This window comes from Procambarus clarkii, chromosome 84, assembly GCF_040958095.1.
Source record: "Procambarus clarkii isolate CNS0578487 chromosome 84, FALCON_Pclarkii_2.0, whole genome shotgun sequence".
Classification (NCBI taxonomy): Eukaryota; Metazoa; Arthropoda; class Malacostraca; order Decapoda; family Cambaridae; genus Procambarus; species Procambarus clarkii.
In genome coordinates this window covers 22666045-22680679 of record NC_091233.1, presented here as the reverse complement: position 1 = coordinate 22680679, position 14635 = coordinate 22666045, and the positions used below count along the sequence as shown (strand labels likewise).

The following is a 14635-nucleotide window of genomic DNA, read 5'->3' as shown; positions in this document are numbered from 1 at the left end:
GAGCAACAAGACAATCATTCTTACTGCACAAACAGGCAAATATCTCACAGTGGAACACATTAAATTAACCTTTATTACCATTAAACATACCACAATAATCATTATCATCGTTATACTCATTATAATGCCAGGATGAAACGGCTGTATTTATAGCAAGTGTTCCACGTGTCAATTGGCATCTTAGTGCAGGTGTCGTGATCCAAAATATGATGTCTTGTGAGAATGAGATAACATAGCATAGAATTAATGCTGAAGATAACAGTTACTCAGGACGTTATATGGGATAACACATGATACAAATTATAATAACTTATTAAAATGTTTATATATATATATATATATATATATATATATATATATATATATATATATATATATATATATATATATATATATATATATATATATATATATATATATATATATATATATAAGCATGAAGGGGCGTTTGTGACTTTTTCCCGTGTGTATTAACTTTCACTCGTGCGAATTTGCTTTCATTCGAGCGTAATTGTCTTTCATTTGTGTGTATTAACTCTCATTCGTGCATATTGACTTTTACTCGTGCGTATTGTCTTTTACTCGTGCGTATTGTCTTTTACTCGTGCGTATCTACTTACATTCATGCATATTAAATTTAATTTGTGCATATTAACTTTCATTCATCTGTACTAACTTTCACTCTTGTGTATTTACTCTCACTCGTGCAAATTGTCAACAGTGGTAGTGGACATGCTGATAGGATAATTAGCGGAGAGAGGGATATAAAATGTATATAATATATAAATATAAATATATACATATAATATATAATTTTAGATTAATATGACTTCAAGTGCATATATACCCACCCAAACACTCTTCATATTACCTAAGAGAAGCTTGACTCTTTGATATACCATTAGTGGATACACATTACAGCAAATTACTTTTTTCCTGTGAAGAGTTAGATTATAAAGAAAAGTAATTCCATTCTGAAAACTACTAAATTTTTGAGTGTACACCAAAATTTGTCAATTATGCTTTCTAAGATCTGCTTAAAATTGTTTGCAACCCGTTCTCGCACTTTCGTATAGTCAATATTGACTTATTAAATACGTGCATATGTGACATACTAAACATACTAGTTTACCTTGAAAAGCTTCATAGAAAACACCGACCTTACCTAACCTTCTTAGTATGTTAAGATAAGCATCTTATTTTTCGTAATTACAATTATTACTTAACCTATACCTATAATAGGTTAAGTAATAATTGTAATTATGAAGCAATAAGATGCTTATCTTAACATACTAAGAAGGTTAGGTAAGGTCGGTGTTTTCTATGAAGGTTTTCAAGGTAAACTAGTATGTCACATATGCATGTATTTAATAAGTCAATATTGACTGTAAGAAAGTGCGAGAACAGGTTGTAAAATTAGTACTTATATTATTTGTAGCAATTATTATGAGTTCCTTTCCAACTGAATTATGTATTACAATCATTATCATTAGTAGATAAATATTCAGTACCATTAAGATTTTCTTAATACGAGCATAAATAAGATTGATAAATTTGCTGAATTTAAATTTATCAAAATTTGGTATCATCATTCAGAATTTTAGTTATTCTTAGTACTGGTTTTGATATTTTCAAGTAATTTATTAAAATAAACTTACAAGTTTGCAAGCTAATACTGATGTATTATATTACACTTATAAATAACACTAAGAGAATTTTATACTTTAATTCAAGACTATTATAAATTATTATTATTAATATAATTATTATTATTATTTTTATTATTTGCATAATCATTACATATTCGTATGTTATGGAACAACAAAAATATACATTATACTCACGGACGTTTTCTTTCGGTCGAAGACAGGAACAGAAACTGAAGTCATCAGTCGATAACCTTCCCTGAGACCTGGAGCACCTCGGCGACCCTGTCAACATGGCACACGACCACTCCGTTATAGAGACGTCCACAGTAATAGGGAAATTATATACGTCGCTCTAACCAATAAAGGTAAGTCGTTGATGATATTATTTGATCCATTATACTAGGTTCGTTGGGTCAGGGAATTGAAGTATTTGGTATGACCAAAGATTAAGATATATCCCTTTTAAAGGTAAAAATATTTAAAATGTAACAAAACAAAAAACATTCATATTATGGATTTTTAGGTTAGTAATTTACAACAAAAAAGCTGATCAAGACATACAAAATACTTGGCATGTCCTAAAAATATTACGAAGGAATATATCAAAACAAAATACATACAGTTAGCAGCTAGCTGATTATTGATTAGCAAAAGGCAAAGTGTAACTTACAGAGCATATATATTACAACTGGTAAAGGCTTGCCGGCGATTATATTTGTACCAGTGTTATGTACAAGATACGTGAAAACATCGTCTTTACAATACATCAGGCATATACACAACTCTAAATAATAGTTACATATATGTTATATATATAGTACATATACAATGGTACCAAAGGTGGTATATATATATATAAGATGAAAAAGAGTGAGACAGGCGTGTACTAATTTTTTTTATCTGAAGGTCATTTCACGGGAGATGATTTTCAACCATAAAAAGAGATATTAGGGTATGGGCGCCTGAGTACCCGTCCCATACCAGTCACATACCATGCGTATATCCTCATACCACCTCTCTAGCTTCTCCTGCTCCCTCAGTAAGCGTTTGTACCACTTAAGCAGATCGTATCCATGGATCTTTTTGGGAATGAGGACTTTCACAGCTCGCTTACTGAGGTGATTGTGTGCCCTCTTTTCCTTGGCAATAAAGGCATGATCCTCGCTTATATTGCCAGTACATAGTGTGGCGTTTATATCTAAGGTGGGAGCAGCCCGTCTCATTCGCTCCCACTGTGAATTTTGCATGGTGGTGGTTGAAGTGAAGTTGGTGGTTGTTGATGATGGTGATTGGTGGTGGAAGGATCGGAAGATTGCAAGGCATGCAGTTGAAGGGAAAAAAAATATATGTAAGAATAAGGCAAAAATGTTCATGAACCAAAATGATGGTTAGAGTCATGCATGGCTAAAAACAATGAACCTGGACTCCACCAAAAATATATCCTATTAAAAATAATTAAAAAAAAAAAAGATATATAATTAAAAAACAAAAAAATATGTGTTTCCCCTTTAAGAAATAATCGGTTAAAGAAAAAGGACCGATAAATCTGAAAAAAAGGGGGAACCTCGTAAATAATGGTTCTTGAAAGACAGTCGAAGTCAGAGTGACAAAATTAGTGTCCCGTTTTCTGGTGCAGTTCACCTAGAGAATATACTCTGCCCACTGCTTATGTGATGACATTGTGATGACATTAAGGCATATGCAGTGTCTGTAATGCTTTGTCCACTGGATATATAAGAGATTAAATGCATTGATAATTAGATATGCGAGGATATTTATGCATTTCCCACTAAATATGTCAGGATTGGAATGCATAATTAATTGAATATAATGAGAGTGTAATGCACTGATCACTGGATATATATGGAATTAAATGCATTATTTTGTATGTATTTTAACTGTAATACAATGATAAATACTTGATATATAGTTAATGGTTCCTTTAGAGCAGCCGCGTCCAACAGCCTGGTTGACCAATCCAGCAACGAGGAGGCCTGGTCGAGGACCGGGCCGCGGGGACGCTAAGCCCCAAAACCATCTCAAGGTAACTTCAAGGTAGGTCAACAACTGACCTTCCCCAGAATACAACCAATAAAATTACCTAACACCCAAATGCCGCTAGGCGAACAGAGGCAAAGGGTGGAAAGAAACGTGTCCAAATGCTTATGTTTTGACGCGGAAATTGCACCCCCTGAACATTTTGGCTAACTCAAAGGCCTATATCAAACTACCATACATACCCGAATTATTGAAAGGAAGGAGCATTTTCGGGTAAAAAAAATACAACAATGTCCGCGCGGCAAATCAAGGCTTCGACTCCAGCCATTGGTCAAAGCCACGATAGCTCTATCGTCCCCAGATCGAGAACTCTGTACTATCTAAACGAAATCAGTGTTTTTGAAGCATTGGAAAAAAATGAGCTACGAAATATTTATCCCACCCAGCTGTGGATGTGAATGCCTGTAATATCATATGTACAGATGCTCTGGGATTGGTGGAGACTTTTTTTATTTTAGATATATACAAGAGTTGTTACATGGTTGTAGAGCCACTAGTACGCGTAGCGTTTCGGGCAGGTCCCTGGAATACGATCCCCGCCGCGAAGAATCGTTGTTACAACCAAGTACACATTTTACTGTTGAGTTAAACAGAGGCTACAGTTAAGGATTTGCGCCCAGTAAATCCTCCCCGGCCAGGATACGAACCCATGACAAAGCGCTCGCGGAACGCCAGGCGAGTGTCTTACCACTACACCACGGAGACTGAAACTACTTTAAGCCCTAACCCTGGTGGAATCAATCCATGAGAGAATTTAGGTGTATCTACATAATTACTGACGCGTAGTGAGTCAGTAAAAACAGATTGACGGGTATTTCTTTGGATTTTATACTTATAGAGATGAGTAGCAAGAGTCTCGTAGCACAGTCGGGACCAAAGAGCCAAAGCTCAACCCCCGCAAGCACAATTAGGTGAGTACAGTTGGTTTCGTTCTCAACCCACGTTTGGTGATCCCGGGTTCGACTTTAGGGCAGGAGAGAAATCGTTGGGCACGTTTCTTTTCATCCAATGCATCTTTTCACCTATCAGTAAATAGGTAGCTGGGATTTATGCAACTGTTGTGGGGGACTTGTGCTACTAACACATCGGGACTTGCTACATCCTGCCTCTCCTGTTGCTGGGAGTTAACTGAGGCCGAGAGTCTGGTGCCCGGTGTGGGAGATTCAAATTCTATTGGCTCTGCCCTCTTATTGGCTAGATTCAAATCTGCATTGTCCATTAAGCGTACAGCAAACACACTCCTTGCTTCCATTGCACTTATCCGTGTTGAACTCTCACTTAAACCGGCCTTATTTACACTTATCCTGGCCTCAGACACACTAATCCAGTCTATATTCACGCTTATCCAGACTTCATTCACGCTAAAGCCTAATTTACTCGCACTTAACATGGCTTAACTTTCAGTTAACTAGCCCTACTCACACTTATCCAGGCCAGTGTACACTTATCCAGGCCTACTGACGCTTATCCTAACTCACTCGCACTTATCCTAACCCACTCTCACTTATCCAGGCCTACTCTTATTTATTCAGGCCTGCTCACACCTATACAGGCTTCAGTCACACTTATCCAGGCTTCAGTCACACTTATCCAGGCTTCAATCACACTTATCCAGGCTTCAATCACACTTATCCAGGCTTCAGTCACACTTATCCAGGCTTCAGTCACACTTATCCAGGCTTCAATCACACTTATCCAGGCTTCAATCACACTTATCCAGTCTTCATTTGTACGTATCAAAGCTTAATTTACACCTATCCAAGCTTCACTACCACTAATCCAGGTTTCGCTAACATTTATCCTGACTTCCAATACATATCCAGTGGGTGCAGTGGCTAGTGTGAGGTGATCCTGGGTTGATCTACCCCGGTTTGGTCATCTACCCAAGATTTCACCTACCTCTGGGTTGGTTATCTACCTTGGTTTGGTCATCTACTGTGGCTTGGTCATCTACCCAAGGGAGTATCTTCCATTAGCTGGTTATTTACCCTGGATTGGTCATCTAACCTGGGCTAGTCATCTACCCTAAGTTGATATAAAAGGAATTGGCCATCTACCCATAACTGAGCATCTCTCCTGGGCTCATTATCTACCATGAGTATGTCGTCTACTGTGAACTGGATGTGTAACCATTCAATGACAACTAACCAATCAAGAGTTAGATTACCAAGGAAGGCCATCCAGCTGATTGGAAATAATTCATCCAGGAAGATGACCAAGCCTCTGATAGATACTAAGCCACAGGTAGATAACGAAGCCTCAGATAGATAAATATGAATATATGTGCATATCCCAATGTGTGTGTGCACAACAGAATACACTTACAATTAGTATCGTCCACTTATCTTTTCTGAACTTGCGATGGTAGCTTATCTACAAAAAGCAAGGAGTCTATTGTAATTTCTGCTGTTAAATGAAGACAATATAATGTATGAGACAACGATAACACAAATTATTAAAGAAAAAAAGATAGAGAGAGAGAGAACTGGAGAATATGAAAACAAGATTACCTTAAAAAATAGTATAGTATCTATAAATCCATCAACATTTTGTATCTCACCTTGTACGTATGTACTTTACCTGAATAAATATTTGATTTGATAGTGTTGGGATAATTGTCGTTAAGAGCATTGTTATTTAGAAATATAAACTAGATATATTTATGATAAACAGAAAACAGGACTTCAGTTATGATATTATGGGGAAACTTAACCATATTGGATCAGGAGTCATACGTATTGGTATACACTGATTCTATTATGTTAGTCTCGAGAACAGTGTGATATTACATTTTTTAATGCTTCATATCTTGCAATATTTATGGGATTTTCATTTTAATTCATATTTGCTTACTTTTGGCACGTAAGTTATCCTGGATAACTTACTGGATAACTGGATATCTGGAAATTTGATTTCATCAGTAGAAGAATTTTACATTTGCATATGACTCCTGAACCACAATAAAATAATTTCATGATAAAACTAACCAATGTACAGAGAAGTGTTAATATATAGAATAATTGTGTAAGCACCCTTCTCGCCGCTGGTAATAATCTCCAATTCAGTAATGGTGAAACAAAATTGAGGTTATTTAGAAGAAAATGAGACTCCTCCCTCCTAATCTCGAGGGGCGTTCCACCGAATTCTGGCTGAAAGGGATACTGTGATTACTAACCCTGGTTTTCCGAGCCTTTTCAGCCTTTATGCGGGCGATGTCTCTGTTGCTGAGGCCAAATTCCCCGTATACGAGGAACTTTTCCACTTCTTTTTCGTCTTGGAGTACCCAAGGATTGGAAAGTGACCGGCTTTTGTTCTCAACGATTTTCTTTAGTTTGCGGTAATTGTTGGTGCGTTCCATCTGTCGTTTTCTTTCTCTCACCTCCCACAGCCATTCTGTTTGTTTTGGATCCTGGACCAATTTTGGATATTATCCAGAGCGCCAATATTATTAATAGCATTGTGGCCCATTTTGTAATCGGTTGAAGCGCCATTTATTTAAACGAAATATATATGTTTTTTTTTAATATATCAAATGTGTAGGTACCAAAGTTTCAAAGTTTGTGAATGATTAAAATTGGCATTTTTTTTAATGATCGTAAACAATTTTCAATTGGTCAATTAATGGTGTTATGAGTGTGATACATTTTAAAGTTTGCAATTTAATAAAAAATCCAATTTGCGATAGTTTAAGATACATTTAGTATAGATCATTCGTTAAAATTATGTATTAATGGAAGTTTTAAAATTACAAATAAATAAATTCACACATTTAAAAGTTCAAGCATACATTTTTGAAAATCGATTGATGCAAAGAAATGTTAATTTTTAATATTAAATTAAAATTGAAAACGATAGTCAACGGTAATTTTAGACCAGAAAATGTTGTTTTACACATTTCAAAAGCAAAATTGCAAAAAATCGAGTTATCATTACAATCCAGTAATAGATTTACATCAGTGTCAGTGTTTTAAATTTTCAATCGACATACCACAAATTTTGATTGTGAGAGTAAGACAGCCAAAAAGTTCAGAATATAAATTGTGTTGGGAAAATGTGTTTTAAGGAAAATATGGGATCAGGGCCATTATTATTATTTTTATTATTATTATTATTATTATTATTATTATTATTATTATTATCGATTGGTTGGGGACCAGGGAGAGAGATATCACGTTTGTTCGTTCCCAGGGAGGGTGGAGTTAATTTCAGGAGAGTTGAAGTGAGTTGGGTTTCAGCGAAGGTAAGTTGGCCAGGCGAGCATTCGTTGTCAGCCAGTCACAGCAGCGTGAAAAGGAAAAGAAAGCCGGTAAAGAAAAAACAAAGAATTAGTCTGATTCTTCCACCACTTGATTAGCTGATTTGTTTTGGGTAAGATGGTGAGGGGTGAGAACTGTGGTGGTGGTAGTGATAGCTGTGATGATAGTGACAGCTGTGGATGTGGTAGTGATAATTGTGGAGATGATAGTGACAGCTGTGGATGTGGTAGTGATAATTGTGATGATGGTAGTGATAATTGTGGTGGTGGTATTGTGTTAATTTTGTAGTGATGATGGTGACGGCAACTAATGCTGCGTTAATAGCTTGTGATGATGGTGTTATAAATATGGTGATACTCGTTGTGAACATGGTTATGCCTCCAGTGAAATAATAGTGAAGGTTGAGGAATGATGATATATGGTTCTGATAAGTGAAAATGGTACTTAAGATGGAGGAAGTATGGCATATGATTCTGACTAGTGAAAATGGTAGTTTAAGATGTCAAATGAGAGCACTGAAGTTTGTTAATATATATATACGGTCTTCAGGAATGGTTCTGTTTCATGATACACAGTACAGAGAGTTACAGGACATCTTTTCCACCACATATGTAGATTTAGGAAACATCTGAAATTGTTATATTTTTACACACACACACGCTTAGCATACAAAGTATATTATTATCATAGGAAATTCAAGCCCACTTCAATTAAAAATAATAATAATAATTACAATAATAATTAATAAAGCATCCGAAAAATATATTAGTATATCAAAATGCAAAAAAAAATATGCAAAAGATGTAAAATGAAATAAAACAAAAAAAATAAATGAAAAGTCATAAAAATATTCCATATATCATTCAAGGAACCGAACACTGACTGTCTATAAGGAGGCAACATATATACGAAGTAAATAGAGTGAATGAATTATCTCACAACGCTAAGTAAATATGCCCAAGACGAATCAAACAAAACTTTAATTTCAAGATGGCAGACAAAATTTTTAGAGTATTTCGTATACAGGAGTCCCCCCTTCATAGGCTCTATCAGCGAAGGTTGCCATATGTGTGTGTGTATATATATGTGTATGTGAATGAAAACTCACACCCCAGAAGTGACTCGAACGCATACTCCCAGGAGCAACGCAACTGGTAACTACAGGGCGCCTTAATCCACTTGACCATCACGGCCGTCAAACGGTCAAGTGGCAGTCAAGTGGATTAAGTTTGACGGCCGTGATGGTCAAGTGGATTAAGGCGCCCTGTAGTTACCAGTTGCGTTGCTCCTGGGAGTATGGGTTCGAGTCACTTCTGGGGTGTGAGTTTTCATTCGCATATAGTCCTGGGGACCATTCAGGCTTGTTCGCATGTGTGTGTGTGTGTGTGTGTGTGTGTGTGTGTGGCAGTCAGGGTTCACAGTCAGCCACACCACAACTACCTACTGGAAACGCTTTCTCTGGTCTACTCGCAATCTTTAACGGCAGCAAAACATTCCACGCCTCCTAGGGGGAAGGAAAGAGGGTAATCACAGGTTAGCTAGCTGACTGTCTCGACTTCTGACACTCGGGGAACTTAGCAGGGTTTTGATGAGAAGGAGAATACTTGAAAAAAAATATTGTATGCAAAATACACTATCCTTTTTTTAGTCTAATTTAAAAAAAAACACTTAAAAATCGAATGAAATGGGTGGTGGTAAAATATATATATATATATATATATATATATATATATATATATATATATATATATATATATATATATATATATATATATATATATATAAGGTTTATGAGGATACTGTTATACTGTTATAGAGGTGAAGTCTTCACTCATTATAATATGTTGTTCACTGTTAGGCTAACATGTCCTGAGTGTGAGGGAAAGAGGTTTCCTTGTCCCGTTTCGGGTCTGATTTGGGTTTAGAAAAGCTCTATTTGAGGGTAATGTAAAGCTGGCCACTCCACCATGGGAGATGCAAACCAAAGCTTGGTAAATGAGGCCACACCACACGTTAATGGCTCTTTCCTCTTAGTGGAGGAATGTGGGGTGGGGTTCCTCTCAACAGAGGAAGGAGATAGGGTTCCTCTCACCGTAGGAAGGAGATTGGGGTCCTCTCAACGGAGGTAGGGAGATGGGGTTCCTCTCACCGTAGGAAGGAGATAGGGTTCCTCTCAACGGAGGTAGGGAGATGGGGTTCCTCTCACCGTAGGAAGGAGATAGGGTTCCTCTCAACAGAGGTAGGGAGATGGGGTTCCTCTCACCGTAGGAAGGAGATAGGGTTCCTCTCAACGGAGGTAGGGAGATGGGGTTCCTCTCACCGTAGGAAGGAGATAGGGTTCCTCTCAACAGAGGTAGGGAGATGGGGGGTTTCTCTCACCGTAGGAAGGAGATAGGGTTCCTCTCAACAGAGGTAGGGAGATGGGGTTCCTCTCACCGTAGGAAGGAGATAGGGTTCCTCTCAACGGAGGTAGGGAGATGGGGTTCCTCTCACCGTAGGAAGGAGATAGGGTTCCTCTCAACGGAGGTAGGGAGATGGGTTTTCTCCCAACAAAGGAAGATGGGTTTCCTCATTGAGAGGAGGGAGATAGCTCTCTATGAAGGATGAGATGAGTCTCCCCTCAAAAAGGAAGAGGTAGGGCTCTTATACACAACGTTTTCCTTTATACTGATACAAGACTATTTAAGATATGTTTAGAATCATTACTATTTGTATTAAGTTTTCTTACTGTCGTCTTTAGTATTTGGTTTGATTCAAACTGGGATGAAAGGAGTCTGGGCTTCTCAAGATATGTAATTGTTTATTTACACTGAGGACAGATGTACCGTGAATGTTGGTATGTTATAATTTGAATTAGCTTTGACCTGATTGCAACATTGTCGAGGAATCTGCAAGTGCAATGCAAACACATTAAAAGTGCTTTCTGGAGATGAAAAACTTGATGTTTTCCACATCATTATCTATTCCGTTAGCCTCTTGCATGGGAGGGCGGGGCACCAGGCTGGAGGGCGGGATAAGAACTTTGAGGGCGGGGCACCAGCCTTGAGGGCGGGGCACCAGCCTTGGGGGCGGGGCACCAGCCTTGGGGGCGGGGCACCAGCCTTGAGGGCGGGGCACCAGCCTTGAGGGCGGGGCACCAGCCTTGAGGGCGGGGCACCAGCCTTGAGGGCGGGGCACCAGCCTTGAGGGCGGGGCACCAGCCTTGGGGGCGGGGCACCAGCCTTGGGGGCGGGGCACCAGCCTTGGGGGCGGGGCACCAGCCTTGGGGGCGGGGCATCAGCCTTGAGGGCGGGGCATCAGCCTTGGGGGCGGGGCACCAGGCTGGAGGGCGGGGCACCAGCCTTGAGGGCGGGGCATCAGCCTTGAGGGCGGGGCACCAGCCTTGAGGGCGGGGCACCAGGCTGGAGGGCGGGGCATCAGCCTTGGGGGCGGGGCATCAGCCTTGAGGGCGGGGCACCAGCCTTGAGGGCGGGGCATCAGCCTTGGGGGCGGGGCACCAGTCTTGGGGGCGGGGCACTAGCCTTGGGGGCGGGGCATCAGCCTTGAGGGCGGGGCACCAGCCTTGAGGGCGGGGCATCAGCCTTGAGGGCGGGGCACCGGCCTTAAGGGCGGGGCACCAGCCTTAGGGGCGGGGCACGAGCCTTGGGGGCGGGGCATCAGCCTTGAGGGCGGGGCACCAGCCTTGAGGGCGGGGCACCAGCCTTGTGGGCGGGGCACCGGCCTTGAGGGCGGGGCACCAGCCTTGAGGGCGGGGCATCAGCCTTGAGGGCGGGGCACCGGCCTTGAGGGCGGGGCACCAGCCTTAGGGGCGGGGCACGAGCCCGGAGGACGCGGAAGAGGAAAATGACGAAGATGATTTATAATGAAAAGAACATTAGTAACGTAATCTTTGCTTATGTTCAGGGAATTGTTGAAAGTGATTGAGCGTTTGTATTCACCTATATGTGCCTGCAGGATTTAGCTTTAGCTCTTGGAACCCGCCTTTCTAGTCGCCAGTTGTCTAATCCAGACCTATTTCCCTATCATATTTACTTTTTAAGTTGTGTATGAAGTTAGCTTCTAGAACCTGGTACTTCAGTGTGTGTGTGAACAATCATCAGATCTCTGAAAACATTAAGTAATAATATACCAGAAAACCCTTCACGCTCTTGTGGAATTCAATTTATAAATGTTTCCATAGACAGGAATGTTGTTGTTTTAGATTCAGCTACTCGGAACAAAGGTTCCAAGTAGCACGGGCTATAGTGAGCTCGTAGAAATCGTGGGTTCAGAACAAACTTTTACATCATATTCAATTTTAACAAAAAAATAAAAATAATATGCATTACTGAAAGTAAATATATAATAATATTTTCAAACATTGCTTCTAATATTTATATAAAAGTTTCTGTTCATAAAATTTAAACTATTAAAAATGTATAAATAATTTCATGATTATGTGATCACTCAGTTGATATAAAATTTAAATTTAATAGAAATATGTTAACTTCAAAGGGAAATATACAGGTTTATGTGTGAATCCATTATATAGTTCAGTGTTATATCAGCGAGTTGTATGCATGTTTTGCGTGGGAGGGCAATGATGTTGGACGTGTATGAAGTAATTTTGAAGAAATCTTAACGCTACGGTAAGCCTCTTTACGACCAACAGAAGATCCTATGACAAACCTAAGACTCCAGCAGAAGATGCTTCGACAAGCCACGTACGACTTGCAGGGATTGCTACAAGCCTCCTACGACCAGTAGGAGATCCTACATTGCCTCCTACGACCAGTAGGAGATCCTACATTGCCTCCTACGACCAGTAGGAGATTTTACATTGCCTCCTACGAGCAGTAAGAGATCCTACATTGCCTCCTACGAGCAGTAGGAGATCCTACATTGCCTCCTACGAGCAGTAGGAGATCCTACATTGCCTCCTACGACCAGTAGGAGATCCTACATTGCCTCCTACGACCAGTAGGAGATCCTACATTGCCTCCTACGACCAGTAGGAGATCCTACATTGCCTCCTACGACCAGTAGGAGATCCTACATTGCCTCCTACGAGCAGTAGGAGATCCTACATTGCCTCCTACGACCAGTAGGAGATTTTACATTGCCTCCTACGAGCAGTAGGAGATCCTACATTGCCTCCTACGACCAGTAGGAGATCCTACATTGCCTCCTACTACCAGTAGGAGATGCTACGTCAAGCCTCCTACGACCAGTAGGAGATGCTACGTCAAGCCTCCTACGACCAGTAGGAGATCCTACATCAAGCCTACGACCAGTAGGAGATGCTACGTCAAGTATTCTACGACCAGTAGGAGATCCTACATTGCCTCGTACGACCAGTAGGAGATTCTACATCAAGCCTCCTACGACCAGTAGTAGATGCTACGTCAAGCCCTACAACCAGTAGGAGATGCCACGACAAGCTTAAAAACACTGAAGACAGTGAGGGGCAGAAAATTCTCATTTACAGTGATAGCGGAGCTCCCATCACTGAAGCGAGGGGGACGGGTAGGTGTATGAGGTCACCAGGTGTAGAGGAAGGTCACCAGGTGTGGAAGGAGGCCACCAGGTGTGGAGGGAGGTCACAGGTGTGGAAGAAGGCCACCAGGTGTGGAGGGAGGTCACCAGGTGTAGAGGAAGGTCACCAGGTGGGGAAGGAGGCCACCAGGTGTGGAGGGAGGTCACCAGGTGTAGAGGAAGGTCACCAGGTGTGGAAGGAGGTCACCAGGTGTGGAGGAAGGTCACCAGGTGGGGAAGGAGGCCACCAGGTGTGGAGGGAGGTCACCAGGTGTAGAGGAAGGTCACCAGGTGTGGAAGGAGGTTACCAGGTGTGGAAGGAGGCCACCAGGTGTGGAGGGAGGTCACCAGGTGTGGAGGGAGGTCACCAGGTGTGGAAGGAGGTTACCAGGTGTGGAAGGAGGCCACCAGGTGTGGAGGGAGGTCACCAGGTGTGGAAGGAGGCCACCAAGTGTGGAGGGAGGTCACCAGGTGTGGAAGAAGGTCACCAGGTGTGGAGGGAGGTCACCAGGTGTGGAAGAAGGTCACCAGGAGTGGAGTGGTCGCAAGATCCTCTCCGCTACAACAAATCACCAACATGGCTGCTCTGCACTAGCTACAGGAACACTATACATATTCTCACCAAGACGTAACCGTGTCGCGGATGCTGTTCAATGGGAAATAAAACACGAATACAAATTAAATTGCAATAAATAAGAATCGTAAAAAAGATATAAATTCAACAAAATGACACAAAATATAAATGATTCATTATATAAACAATTGTAATTATTAACATGCCAAAAAAAATATTATAGTTTAAAAGGTAAACTATTATAATATAAGGGGGCCTATGGTAAATAAATTTAATATTTCAAACTCTACAAATTCTAAAATTATAATTCAGAATGTTTAAGTTTGGCTCCTATGATTTAAATTATATTAATGATAGTAGTTTTCTAGAAAAAAAAATATTAATGTTTTAATATTTTTATTAAATATTAAAACATTTGTATTTTTAAAAACTAATTACGTACATTAATAAAATTTACATTAAGGCCTTAAGTATTACCAAAATCAAAGTTTAATTAGAAAACGGGAAGCGTGAGCTAAATTATAATATAGAGTTAGTGATTGTCAGAAGACCAAAAATATCTATATAGGCAAAAGACCCCTGAT

The 14635-nt window shown here is 40.2% G+C and overlaps 1 protein-coding gene across 1 annotated transcript in view; it reads right to left on the bottom strand.

The window, feature by feature from the left end:
* The window catches only part of LOC123774883 (voltage-dependent calcium channel subunit alpha-2/delta-3), a 366618-nt gene that overhangs the window by 115324 nt on the left and 236659 nt on the right, over positions 1–14635 (bottom strand). The window contains 2 exon segments of the mRNA XM_069316631.1: positions 1845–1931; positions 6883–7116. Coding sequence (XP_069172732.1) covers positions 1845–1931; positions 6883–7116 — 321 coding nt within the window.